Raw genomic sequence first — 13185 nt, 5'->3', positions numbered from 1 at the left:
ATACATAAATATATATATATGTATATATGTATATATATATATATATATATATGTATGTATATATATATGTATGTATGTATGTATGTATTAAGGGTGGGGATGCAGCTCAGTTACAGAGTGCCCTGGGGTTTAGTAGTACAAAAACAAAAAATAAAGTTCCTACTCCTGTGGAGTTTTCATGGCAGGGGAAGATTAAGAGTTGGGTATGCTTGTTAGAATAATCCTGTTATAAAATTCTAAAAATATCAAAATTCTCTCAATTCAAATTTATTTTCTGGATCATGAATTAGAAAGAATACAGTATTTAACATCTTGACTTGTAAATTTTTCACTTCTCCAGCAAAATCTTAAAAATTTGAAAAGTCTGGATTTGTTTAACTGTGAGATCACAAACCTGGAGGATTACCGAGAAAGCATTTTTGAACTGCTTCAGCAAATCACGTACTTAGATGGATATGATCAGGAAGACAACGAAGCCCCAGACTCGGAAGAGGAGGACGATGAAGGTAATCATTCTTAATGCTCATAGATGTGTCATAGTCATGGCCTCCCCTCCAGCCATCAAATTAGACTGGGCTGGAGATTAGGGTGCGAAGGAAAAAACAGGATACTACTAGTAAAAGGAGAAAAATGTAATGATTTTTATAATATGATGCTCCATGAAAAAACTTGTGTGGCTACCACCCAGTAATGGCAGTAGCTTCCTAAATAGTATTTCATTTTAATTAAAAGAGCCATTCAGTGTTGCATTATTTATAACAGCCCATTATGAATGGGTTAAAAAATGTGACAGTGCCAGGGATTTAGCTCATTTGGTGTTGCCACCTGCCTCACAAGTGCAAGGTCCTGAGTTCAATCCCCAGTCCTGCTCCCTAAAAAATGTGATAGATATACCCATAAAATATAACATCTGGCCACATAAAGGTGAGTAAAGTACTGCTACATGTTACGTGAGTATCTTTTTTGGGGGTGGGTACCAGGGATAGAACTCGGGACCTTGCACTTGTGAGGCAGGTGACAGAACCACTGAGCTAAATCCCCAGCCCCCCACATGAGTGAATCTTGAAAACATTCTAAGTGAAAGAGGCCAGACAGAGGGCCACCTGTTGTTTGTCTTCATTTATAGGCAAAACTCAGAAATGGCCTATCCAGAGCTAGAAAGTGGTTGCTGGGGGTTGGGGGAAGAGTGGGAGAGGGTGGGGAGCAGCGACTAGTGGGTGTGAGGTTTGCTTTTGAAGTGATGAGAAATGTAGTAGAAGTAGATACTGCATGTGCATTTCTGGGTAAAGGGAAGAGTAGCCGGTGAGAGGACAGGGTAGATGTGAGTAATAGGACATTACTTCTTACTGTGTGAAAAGTTTTTCACTATTAAACTTGATGAGTAAACAGTGGTGTAAAGTGTTGAAATGATGGCTTTCACGTGTCCACAAAGTAAAACGCGACTTCGTGCATGCAGTGTTTGATGAAAAGGTGTACATTACAAGGTAATTATTGAGCTGGGGATTTAGCTCAGTGGTTCTGCCACCTGCCTTGCCAAATGCAAGAACCCGAGTTGGATCCCCAGTACCAAAGAAAAAGAAAAAGAAAGGTAAATATCAGTATTAGAAACTATACTTCTTAAGTAATAAATAGCACTTTTATAAAACTGAAGTCTTAAAAAAGTCACCTGAGGTTTTTTTCACACACTGCTATAAGAATTTGCAGTGATTCAGCAAGGACAGAAAGGGTCAGCCTGCTAGCCAGACCCATATCCCATTTGTTCATGTTTAAAATTTTAAAAGATGGAGATGAAGATGATGAAGATGAAGCTGGTCTCCCTGAAGGGTATGAAGAGGAAGAGGAGGAAGAGGAGGATGAAGATGAGGAGGAAGATGAAGCAGGCTCAGAATTGGGAGAGGGAGAAGAAGAAGTGGGCCTGTCATACTTAATGAAGGAAGAGATTCAGGTGAATCGATGCTTTGTATTTGCCCTGGCAATTATTTAGCCATAGTATTAAATACTGTAAAAAGTGAGTTGTGTAGAAATCTGAGAGCTGCTTCCTAACTTGTTAGTGTGCATGTACCTGTTGACCTGTATTTCCCAGTGTCTCCTGCCCTAACTTATGGGCCAGGGAATCATAGATACCTATTGATTTTGCCTGTCCATCCTGTCTCCTCAGTGGCGTAGTGTGGTGGAAATCTTTTACAAAGGTTTCCAAGCATCTGTTTCTGTTTATAAAGGAACGATTATACCAACTTCAGTGGATTGTTTTGAGGGTTTGATTTTAGGTTTTTTTGATGCAGAGTCTTGCTTTGTAGTACAGGCTGTCCTTGATCCCGCTGTGAACCCCCTGCTGGCTTCAGACTTAGCGATTCTCTGGCCTTGCTGCCCAGGAGCTGAGATTACAGGTGTGTGCCACCGTGCCTGCCTCCTGCTTTAAAGATTTAGCATGATAATATATTTAAAATATCTAGCTCATTGTGGGCACTCAGGAAGACTAATTTCTTCCTTCCAGTTATCCCTTGCTTTCTACTCCTGTTACAGCTTTCTAAATGGTCTCTGCACACAGAATCCCCATGTAGGAACACCCTCCATGTCTGCCTTGTAGTGTAATGCAAATGCCTCCTGGCAGCTGCCTGGAAACCCTTAGTGGTCCAGTTCCGTCTGAGCAGACAGTGCCCTTCATTTTTCCTGTAGCCCCCGCTTCCTTCCATAGCTGCAGCTCCCTTCAGACCCAATTAAATTGTCGTGCCGGACTGCTGCTTGGACTTCATGTCCGTGTTTATGCTGTCCACTCTGTCAAAAATGACTCTATTCATGCTTCTTGAACTTTGTTGTTGTTGTTGTTTTTTGGTACCAGGGATTGAACTCGGGGTCTCGTACGGTGCAAGGCAGGCAGCAGAACCACTGAGCTCAATCCCTAGCCCCTTGAACTTTGTTTTTGTTTGTGCTGAGGTGAACGTAAATATAGTGAAGCTTGTGAAGTGTATTTAATACAGCTCCGTCACATTTTGCATTGTTTTGTACCTGTGCACATAGCACCCAAATCATGTTTTGTGAACTCTTATCTTCAACTCAGCTCTGGAGTTAACTTCATTATTGAAGCTTTCTGTCATCTTTCTTGACACTCCTTCCTCTGCTCCCTTAAACCCACTTCTGCTGGTAGACTCTGTTGTAAAAACTCCCACAGCCACTTTCTGTGAGGCGTGAGTTCTTGGGGGCGTGTGTGTTCATCTTTGTGTCCAAGCCCCACACATTGACTACACTTAAGGATGAGTGCATTTTGGCCTTGATAAGGTTAGAGAAGTTACTTTCTCCTAATGTTAAATTGAGGTTTATTTTCGTAGTTTATATATATTTTTTAAAAATTTTAAGACAGGGTCTCGCAATATAATTTAGGCGGGCCTTTCATTCACTGTGTAGCCCAGGCTGGTCTTGAACTCATGGCAATCCTGCATCAGCCTCCAGAGTGCTGAGATTGTAGATGTGCGTCACCAAGCCTGGCCTCAATTTGTAATTTTAAAATAACTTTTTTTTTTGAAACAGTGTCTCACTATGCAATTCTGGCTGGCCTTGAACTCACTATGCAGCTCAGACTGGCCTCAAACACATGGCAATCCCTCCTGCCTCAGCCTCCCAAGTGCTGGGGTTACAGGTGTGTGCCACAATGCCTGGCCTTCAAATAACTTTTTATTATTAAAAACATCTCTTAGGGATGTGGTGTAGCTCAGTGATAGTCTTTACTTGCTAAGTAGGAGTTCCTGGATTAAATCCCTAGCACTGCAAAAAAACCCCACAAAACCACAAAAAAATCCCCAAACCTCAGTTAAGCTAGGTGTTGTTAGTATTATTTATTTTCCTAATTGCTTTTGCATTGGTTAAGTAGATATCATCTGCTCAATGCTACTTTTCCCCATACTATTTTAATATAAGATAATGTGGAAAAACAAGGACTTACACTTATTTAGGGCCTTAGTGACTTAGGAACTGTATAACAATGAAGAACAGAGCTTTAAGTATTTATTTTAATTATACAGAGAGAAAGCCTGTTCAGTCTATATCAGTGTACAACTTGAATGTTTCTCTCCTAAGATTTTACTTATTTGGCAAAATAAGTGGCTTGTATTTTATGTTTCGCCTTTCATCAAGTCATTTAAAAATTACTTTCAACTAACTGCAGATGTTTAGACTTACCATTCTATAGAGTACTGGGGAATACTAACCAAGAAGGACAGTACCAAGTGTGATACAGACAGCATGAAGTCAGTGTGGGACAGCAGGGCCAAAAAGCTTTCATTCGTGATGAGATAATTTGGGTGTTTCAAATGTAGTCTTGTTTTTAGAAGCTAAGTGCTAGGGGAAGCTTCAGAGACTACTGAGATTTAAAAAGAAATTAGAAGAAAATAGCATTTTTGGTTAGCTATTTTCCTGGGTCTTTTTATTCCTATTTCAACTGCTCATCAAAGAGAAAGAAGATGTATGAGAAGGACTGTGGCTGGACGCGACGGCTCACGCTTTTATAAATCCCAGCTGCTAGGGAGGCTGAAGCAGGGGGAGCGATCACAAGCACAAAGCAGCCTGGATAATTTAGTGAGACCCTGTCTCAAAATAAAGTGAAAAGAGGCTGGGGTGTAGCCCAGTGAGAGAGCTTCTAGCATAGGCTCAATCCCCAGTACTGCAAGAAAAACAATAACTTCATGTCTGTTCAATGTAAGTCATTAAAAGTGGAGTTGAGGGTTTTAGGAAAATTGGGAATTATGGTGCCTTTTGTACTACTCCTACCAAACAAGGGAACATTTGGTCTCTAGTGAGCCAGTTTCGGGCAAAAGCTAAGTTTTTATTTTATTTTATTTTATTTATTTTTATTTTTCTTGGTACCGGGGATCAAACTTAGGTCCTTGTGCTTGCGAGGCAGGCAGCGGAACCACTGAGCTAAATTTCCGGCCCTAAGCTGAGTTTTTATTGAGGGATATTATCTAAAAGATGATTTTTTAAAAAATCACGAACCAATCATAGTATTTTGTTTAAAACAAAAAAGAAATAATCAGTTTTTTAGACTTGGGCTTTTCTAAATTAGGGTTATCAAGGAATAAATGTGATTAGATTTCAAGTTTTTAAAAATGGAGATAAATATCCTCTTTTCCAATTTGCTATGTTTGAAATATCTCTGAGTGCAGTGTGGTGGTAACGTGCCGTTAATGCCAGCTACTCCTGCTTGTCAGACCAGCCTGGACAGCAAGGAGTTACTTCTTAAAAATAAAAAATGAAAAGGCCTGGGGATTCTGCTCAGTGGTACAGCACCTGCCTGGCATACATGTGGCCCTGTTTCAGTCTTCACTTGTGTGTGTGTGTGTGTGTGTGTGTGTGTGTGTGTGTGTGTGTTCACGCATGCGCAGACATGCCTCTTCTTTCTTTCCTGTCCCCTTCACTCCTTCCTTTGTTTCTTTTTCTTCACTTTTAAAGCATGAGATTTTTCTGGTTTTTATTGTCTTTTTTATGCTATTTGCTGTTTTACTCCTTCTGTTCATGTAGCTTACTGGTACCCTGGTATGGATATGCTTTAGTAATGTTTCAGTTGATAAGAATGATTTCTGATAAAAGAATCATAACATTTTCGTTTCTTAGGGTTTCTAGCTAAGTGCTGGAAAATTTGGTTCTGTTTAATAATTCTAGACACAAATGAAGTGTAGAGACATTGAAAAGGGAGAATTGTCCAAGTGTTCTTGAACAATGGTTCTATGCATTTAGAGATTATTTTTGTTTTTTGTTTTTTTGCTGGTACTGGGGATTGAACCCAGGACCCAGGACCCAGGGACACTTTACCACTGCACTTACACATCCTTAGCCTTTGTTAAAAACTTTTTAGATAGGGTCTGTCAAGCATGGTCTCCTGAGCATGGTCTGCTGAACTGATTACTGGTGCATACCTGTAATCTCAGCACGCTGGTAGGCTGAGGTAGGAGAATCAGAAGTTTGAGTCCAGCCTGGGCAATCTAGCATCTTGATGAGACCCTGTCTCAAAATAAAAAAGTTAAAAAGTGCTGAAGATCTAGTCCAATATGAAAGCCTTGGGTTCTATTCTCAGTTCCACAAAAAAGGAGGCTAGGTAGGGTCTTGCCAGGTTTGCACAGACTGGCCTTGAACTTGGAATTGTTCTGCCTCGGCCTCCAAGTAGCTGGGTTTATAGGTGTACATCACTGCACCTAGCAGGTTAAAAGTGCTTTTGAGGAGCAGTGAACTTGTGGTATTGCAGGGGAGGCAGACCCGTTTTTCAAGCATACCCTGTATAGTACCTCAGCCATCTGTAACATGGCCAGCACAAGGCAGGCGGGGTGAAGGCTTTGAGCACCCAGCTCTCAGTGACAGTGAATGTGTCCCTGGGAGGAGACTGTGTACTCTTTATGTTTTCTTCTTCCATGACTTGTTGGTCTCTGATTTCTTTTTTTTTGTTTTGTTTTTTGTTTTTTGTTTTTTTGAGACAGGGTCTCACTATGTAGTTGAGACTGACCTGGAACTCACTACAAAGCCCAGGCTGGTCTCAAACTCACAGCGATCCTCCTGTCTCAGCCTCCCAAGTGCTGGGAGTGCTGGGATTACAGGCGTGCGCCACCACGCCCCGTGGTCTCTGATTTCTGAGTAGAATAAATTTGAAATAGTAACTGACTATAAAAGAAGACATTAAAAACTAGGAAAAGATAATTTAAAGAAAAAACCCCATCCTATATCTTTTTTTTTTTTTTTTTTTGAGACAGGGTCTCCCTTTGTAGTGCAGGCTGGCCTTAAAATCACTGTGTAACCCAGGCTGGCCTCAAACTCTTGGGATGCTCTGCTTCTGCCTACTGAGTGCTGTGATTTCAGGTGTGCGCCACCATGCCTAGCATGCTACATATCTTGATAGGGTCTGAGGAAGTCAACCTATACTAATTGGCAGCGTTTTTACATAATAGTTACGCCAGAAGCGGGTGTAGTGATGAAAGGTGGAAGAGATGCAGTGGACCATAGTGATTTCTTTCCCATTTGGCCAGAGTAAATAAAATGTCATTAGCTTGTTCCACAAGAGTTGTGGTTTATTTTACTGTGATTTTTGTTGACATTTTTTTTTTTTCTTTTTGGTACTGGGGATCAAATTCAGGACCCTGGGCTTTTGAGGAAGGTGGTGGAACCACTGAGCTAAATCCCTGGCCCCCACATATGTTGTTTTGATGTATAAATTTTTGGATGTAGAAGGAACTACTTAGAGATCTTTGTACATGAATATGGGTTGTGAATGTCTCTTACTGAAGTACTTGGGACCAAGAGTTATTTCCAATTTATTTTTTTCAAAATTTGGAGCATTTAATAAATGTAATGAGATGGGATGTGACTCATGACTAAACAAGAAATTTGTTCATGTTTCATACACGTAGCCTGAAGGAATTTTTATACAATATTTTTAGTGTGCACACATTTTGCCTGTAGCCCATAAGGTAAAGTTGAGTGTGGGATTTTCTATTTGTGGTAGTGTGTTGATGTTCAAAAGGCTTCAGATATTGGATTTGGGATTTTAGAGTGAAAATGTTAAACCTGTACTCTGCTTGATTGATTGATTGATTGGTTTATTGAGACAGGGTCTCACTATGTAGTTGAGACTGACCTGGAACTCACTGTGTGGCCCAGGCTGGTCTTGAACTCACCAGATTGCTGGGCTTATAGGTATATGACTCCACACACATCAAAGATCTTGTTTTTAAAATAGTCAAAGTAGAGCTGGGCGCAGTGGTGCACGCCTGTAATCCCAGCACTTGGGAGGCTGAGGCAGGAGGATCGCTGTGAGTTCAAGACCAGCCTGGGCTACACAGTGAGTTCCAGGTCAGTCTCAACCACATAGTGAGACCCTGTCTCAAAAAACCAAAAAAAAAAAAGAAAAAAAAAAAAGTCTAAGTTGTTTTATTATGGTAGCTAGTAGGCATGTGTGGCTATTTAAATTAATATGATTAAATAAAATTAAAAATCCAGTTCCTCATTTGCATTAATTACATTTCAAATCTTCAGTAGCTGTGTGTGGCTGGTGGTTATACAGTATAACAGATATACAACATTGTCATTGTTGTAGAAATTGTTTCTGAGTAGTGGTCATCTAAAGTGTAACTTACTTTTATAAAGAAATTAAATATTGTTAAGAATCTGGTTATCCTTAGGCTGAGACAGGAAGATCTTGAGTTTGAGGCTACTCTGGGCAACATAGTGAGACCTTGTCTCCCAAGGGGCTGGGAGGGGCCCACACTAGGTGGATAGTGGAATCTTTGAAAAAGACCTGTATTCAGGTAGGCAAGAGTTGTGATTGTCAGAACACAGAATAACCAGTTTCTTTGCTCCTGTTGGGATGTACTAAATAGTGGGAAATCTATGTCATAGTTTATTCTTAAATTGAATATTTGAATTTCAAGGATGAAGATGATGATGATGACTATGTTGAAGAAGGAGAAGAAGAGGAGGAAGAGGGTGAGTTACTAACCATAATAAATTGTAAAATTAAGTGAACACATTTTCATGGATTACTAAGGAATGAATCTATAATGCAAATTATTACTGATCCCTTTTATTTGGTTTTTTAAATTATAGAGGGCCTTGAAAGTTATAATTTTTTAAATTTATTTTTTTGTCTTTTTGAGACAGGGTCTCTGTGTAGTTTAGACTGGCCTTGAATTCACCATGTAGCCTAGGCTGGCCTCAAACTCAGAGCAATTCTCCTGCCTCAGCCTCCCAAGTGCTGAGATTACAGGTGTGTGCCACTGTGCCTGGAGAAAGTTGTAAAATTTTTTTAAGAGTAATTTTCTTGGGGCATTCATTAATTCCATTAGAAAATAAACAGCTTATAATATGTATTTTATTTTATTTTTTTCTGGCCTTTTTTTTTTTTTTTTTTGAGACGGTCTCACTGTGTAGTCCAGGCTGGCATTGAATTCGCTGAGATCCTCCTGCCTCACCCTCTCGAGTGCTGTGATTATAGATGTGAGTCACCATGCCTGCTCTGTTTCTTTGATCTTTTGAGACAGAGTCTCACAGTGTAGCCCAGGCTGGCGCAAAGTGGATCCCACTACCTCCTCCCCTGACTGCTCATGGTGTTATAGGCCTGCACCACCATGCTCGGCTTATAACTTGTGTTCTAAAAACAGGAGCAAAGTGATTCTGCAACCTTGAACTCATTTTATTGGTTTTTTAGTCTTTCTTATTTTGGCGAATGTGAAAAGCTATAGGAGAAGCACATTAAACACTCTGGTGTTCTTACCTAGGTTTCCAAATAACTCCAATATTTCCTAAGTTCTTTCGAGGGTGATGGTGCACGCCTGTAGTCCCAGCACTCGAGGCTGTGGCAGGATAATTGCTTGGAGTTCGAGGCCATTGTGCATTACCTAGCTAGACCTTGTCTCAAAAACAAATCAACAGAACAACCAAATTCACAAGCTTCTTGATCTGTACTACATGCTTTGGCCACAAGAGTGCATAGCAAACCGTCACGATGCATTGGTTTCTAGGACAAGTCTTTACTGAAACTGAAGGAAATTTCAGAGTGAAAATAACATACAATTTTCTTTTGCCGTTAACTTTTTACTAAGATTCATAACTTTGTAATTTAACAAATATTCATCTGTTTTGTTAAGATCAAGTGTTTTTTCCCCACTTTTCCTCCCCCTCTTCCAGAAGAAGAAGGTCTTCGGGGGGAGAAGAGGAAGCGGGATGCCGACGACGATGGAGAGGAGGAGGAGGACTGAGGCCGCGTCCCCCGGCGTTCCTGGGTGTGCAGTCGGGTGGCCACGTCTTCGTCTCCTGTACGACAGCTGTTCCCCGCGGAAGATGATGTGTGACTTTTTATAGGAGAAGTGTGGTTTTACTATTTTTGCCTTATCATTCCAATTAAGATTTACTAGTCTGTTAATGATCAGGTTGTACGTAGAGAAAATTTTCATTGCCCCCCCTTGTGAAATTCTCTAGCAATTTATTTAGAATCTTAATTTTTTTAATTCAAGCACACTGTATTAGTCATTTTTAGCCCATAATTAAACATCACTTTTACACAGGTGTAATTTGGTGCATTTCATTCATAAAGTTGTAAAGTTATTTATAAATTAACTGAAATTACGACAGTAGTCTCTTGAATGATAAGTTCATTATTTTTTAGAAGTGACTCAGAGATCTTTCGTTAGAAGGCAGTGACTTACTGGCCAGGAGTATTTGGATGCTGGTTACCCGAGTTAAGCTGGAAAGCAGATGCAGGATAACGTACAGGTCTTTCTCAGCAGCGGATTTCATGGGTGGGGGGGTGCCACTCTGTGATTATTGTAGTTCAAGGATTTTATAGTGAGTGCTAAGAGTTTACTTTTGAAGGAGAAATTGCTTGTACTAAGTCCGAGGCATGCAGTGAGCCCTTCCTGAGATGCCAGTGGTGGTTTGTGTTGTTTCAGGCTTGTGTTCTTTCTCCTCTCAGCAACTTCTGTGCTGTCTTTCCCTTCTTGTTTCACTCATCTTTCTGTGCCAGAAGGTTGGGCACCTGGTGGATTCCCCAAAAACCTTTAGTCTCATACCTCAGTCACCTTTTCAGACCTGTCCAGGTTTTAAATGAATGAGGAAGAAATTTGAGTATTTTTAAAGATCTGAGTATTGTTGATACCGTTTTATTCAACAGGTTCTACTTACTGTAAATGCTTCTGGGCTGACAGCACGGGAGACCATGATTAGGGTGAAGGAAGAACAGACGGGAGGCTTTTGGAAGTAGTGATAATGTTTCTCAAAACTGAACCATTGCCCGTTGAGAATTAAATTTAAATTGGCTTCCCAAAGTATTTGGATACCAACCCTGTGAAGTATCTATAGTTTTTCTCAGTAGAACTTTAATCTTCCTATAGTTGTAATGCACTACCAGATACAACATTTTTGGAGTATGGTAGTTGAAAAAAAAATTGAAACTAACTCAATATTAAGGTTTGTTTTCGGGCTGATGTTCATTACCAACAACGATATTTGAGAGAGAAGTGTGAGCGTGTTGCTGTCTACTACACAGACCCTGGCGGGGGACAACTCTGTCTCCCTTTTTGTCAAGGAGGCGCCATGTCCAAGGCATGGAGCTTGTAATTAATCTTGAATGTCTGAATTATTTTTCTCTTCGTTTTGAATATTTGTAAGGTTTTAAAAAGTGCCAGCAAATTGAAGTTATGCTTCTCCACTGGGACACGTTCAAACCAGTATGGTATTGCTGCTGCTTTCTTAGTGTAAAATGGAAGACTTGGTGTTTTAAAGCAAAACTATGAAGTTATTTGTGGAGAAACTAAAAAAGTTACACATCTGGCTGAAAACACTGGGGACAAGTTTATCGGGGCCTGGAATCTCTAGACGACTAACATTTTTGTCCTAATTTAACAATTGGAATACCCTGTTTAGTCCCTAAGATTTCTTGTTGCATACTATGCCACCTTAGAAAATACTTATTTTTAAAATTAAATCTATATATTGACCTTCTTATCAATCATTTTATTGTGCAATCATAATTAGAGTTCTCTGATTTGAAAAACAACACTTAGAGCCTCCAGATAACTTTTAAGACTTATGTAGCTTTGTGGGTGATATTTTCATGCAAATAAGTAAGGGTGGGTTTTATATTGTAGAAGTTTTGGGTCCTATTTTAATGCTCTTTGTATGGCAGTATGTATATAATGTGTTAAATTCCTCAAGAACCTCTCCTTAAAAACTTTGAAGTTAATACTTTTGTGCAACTGTGTTTTGAATAAAGCCATGACAGTGTTAAAAGTAAATTTAAAAAATGCAGTACTCCTGATCATTCTTTTATTGTTTCTGACTATTCCCAGTTTTTTTGTGACTGCTGTAACTTAAAGTTTTTGAAACTGAATTGCTTCAAATAAATTGAAGATTTGTTCTTAGTTTCAGTGTATGACATTCACTTTTTTGGTAATTTATAGTCTATAATGTTTACCTTCAGAATCTTTTGATAATATACAAATATAAATCTTGTTTTTCTTGAAACAATAGTTTTTTTTCTCTTATTTTGATTTTATCTAATAAATGATTTAAAAAAATTTGTTTTGAGCCATAGACATGGTGGTGTACACCTGTAATGCTAGCATGCAGGAGGCCAAGGCAGGAGGATTGCCACAAGTTCTACATCTGCCTGGGCTACATCAAGTCCAGCCTAAAATACATACTGAGACTCAAAAAACAAAACAAGAAAAAGGGTTGTCTGGGCGTGGTGGTGCGCGCCTATAATCCCAGCATTTGGGACTCTGAGGCAGGAGGATGATGTTCCAGGCCAGTTTGGGCTACATGGTGAGTTCAAGGTAAGCCTAAACTACACAGACCCTGTTTTAAAAAAAAACCAAAAACTGGATATATTTTATAAAATCAAGGCACAAATACTGTGCAAAGTTTTTTCTTCCTCCTTTGGTACTGGGATCAACTCGGGACCTTGTGCTTGTGAGGCAGGTGCAGTACCACGGAGCTAAAGCCCCAGACCAGTGCTAAAAGTTTTTATGTTTAGGTTATGTTTACAGTTAAATATTGAAAATACATAGAGCTCTGCTTCCTCAGAGATGGAAAATATTGAAATATTTTCAATTAGGTACTCCTTACTGAAATCAATGTTTTTGTTTTGTCCCTAAAAAAATGAAAAAGCCTTTTCCCTTTTGGTTAGGCTTGGTTAGTTTGGTAAAACTGTTAGAAATGAGGCAATTCAGTGAGAGGTTGTGGTTCAGAACACTTAAGTAGCTTATTCCTTGTCATGTTTTTGGGAGGGCAGGGATTTGCATTTTATTTTAAAGTTTTTATTAGTCACTTTTACAGTATATAATTACATTCACCTAGAGAGTTGCATGTGCACATAATATATTTAATCCTTATGTCCCTTTCCCCTCACCACCTTCCTCTCCTGCCATCTCTTGGTCCCTTTCCCATTTACAGAAGCTCTGTCTCCCTATTTCCTATATGTCTTTTATTTTGCTGTTTAACTCATTTAGATTTTGGATTTTTCATATAATAGAAGCTATATGATATTTAAGCTTGCCCTTGTTCTGTATTTTTTTATTTTATTAATTTTTTCTGTATTTTATTTATTTATTTACTTATTTATTTTTGGTTTTATGAGACAGGGTCTCACTGCATAGTTGAGACTGATCTGGAACTCACTAGCCCAGGCTGGTCTTGAACTCACAGTGATCCTCC

The 13185-nt window shown here is 39.4% G+C and overlaps 1 protein-coding gene across 2 annotated transcripts in view; it reads left to right on the top strand.

Annotated features, from left to right (window-relative positions):
* Nucleotides 1-11811, top strand: part of Anp32e (acidic nuclear phosphoprotein 32 family member E) — a 31497-nt gene extending 19686 nt beyond the window's left edge. For both annotated transcript variants that reach the window (XM_033758133.1, XM_010616385.3), the window contains exons 5-8: nucleotides 341-506; nucleotides 1782-1945; nucleotides 8406-8460; nucleotides 9661-11811. In XM_033758133.1, the coding sequence (XP_033614024.1) occupies nucleotides 341-506; nucleotides 1782-1945; nucleotides 8406-8460; nucleotides 9661-9731 (456 nt within the window). In that variant the 3' untranslated portion in view covers nucleotides 9732-11811. The remainder of the gene's footprint in view (nucleotides 1-340; nucleotides 507-1781; nucleotides 1946-8405; nucleotides 8461-9660) is intronic.
* Nucleotides 11812-13185: the final 1374 nt, after the last annotated feature.

This window comes from Fukomys damarensis, unplaced genomic scaffold (assembly GCF_012274545.1).
Source record: "Fukomys damarensis isolate Sample0158 unplaced genomic scaffold, DMR_v1.0_HiC HiC_scaffold_33, whole genome shotgun sequence".
Lineage (NCBI taxonomy): Eukaryota > Metazoa > Chordata > Mammalia > Rodentia > Bathyergidae > Fukomys > Fukomys damarensis.
This window is presented reverse-complemented; position numbering and strand designations above follow the sequence as displayed.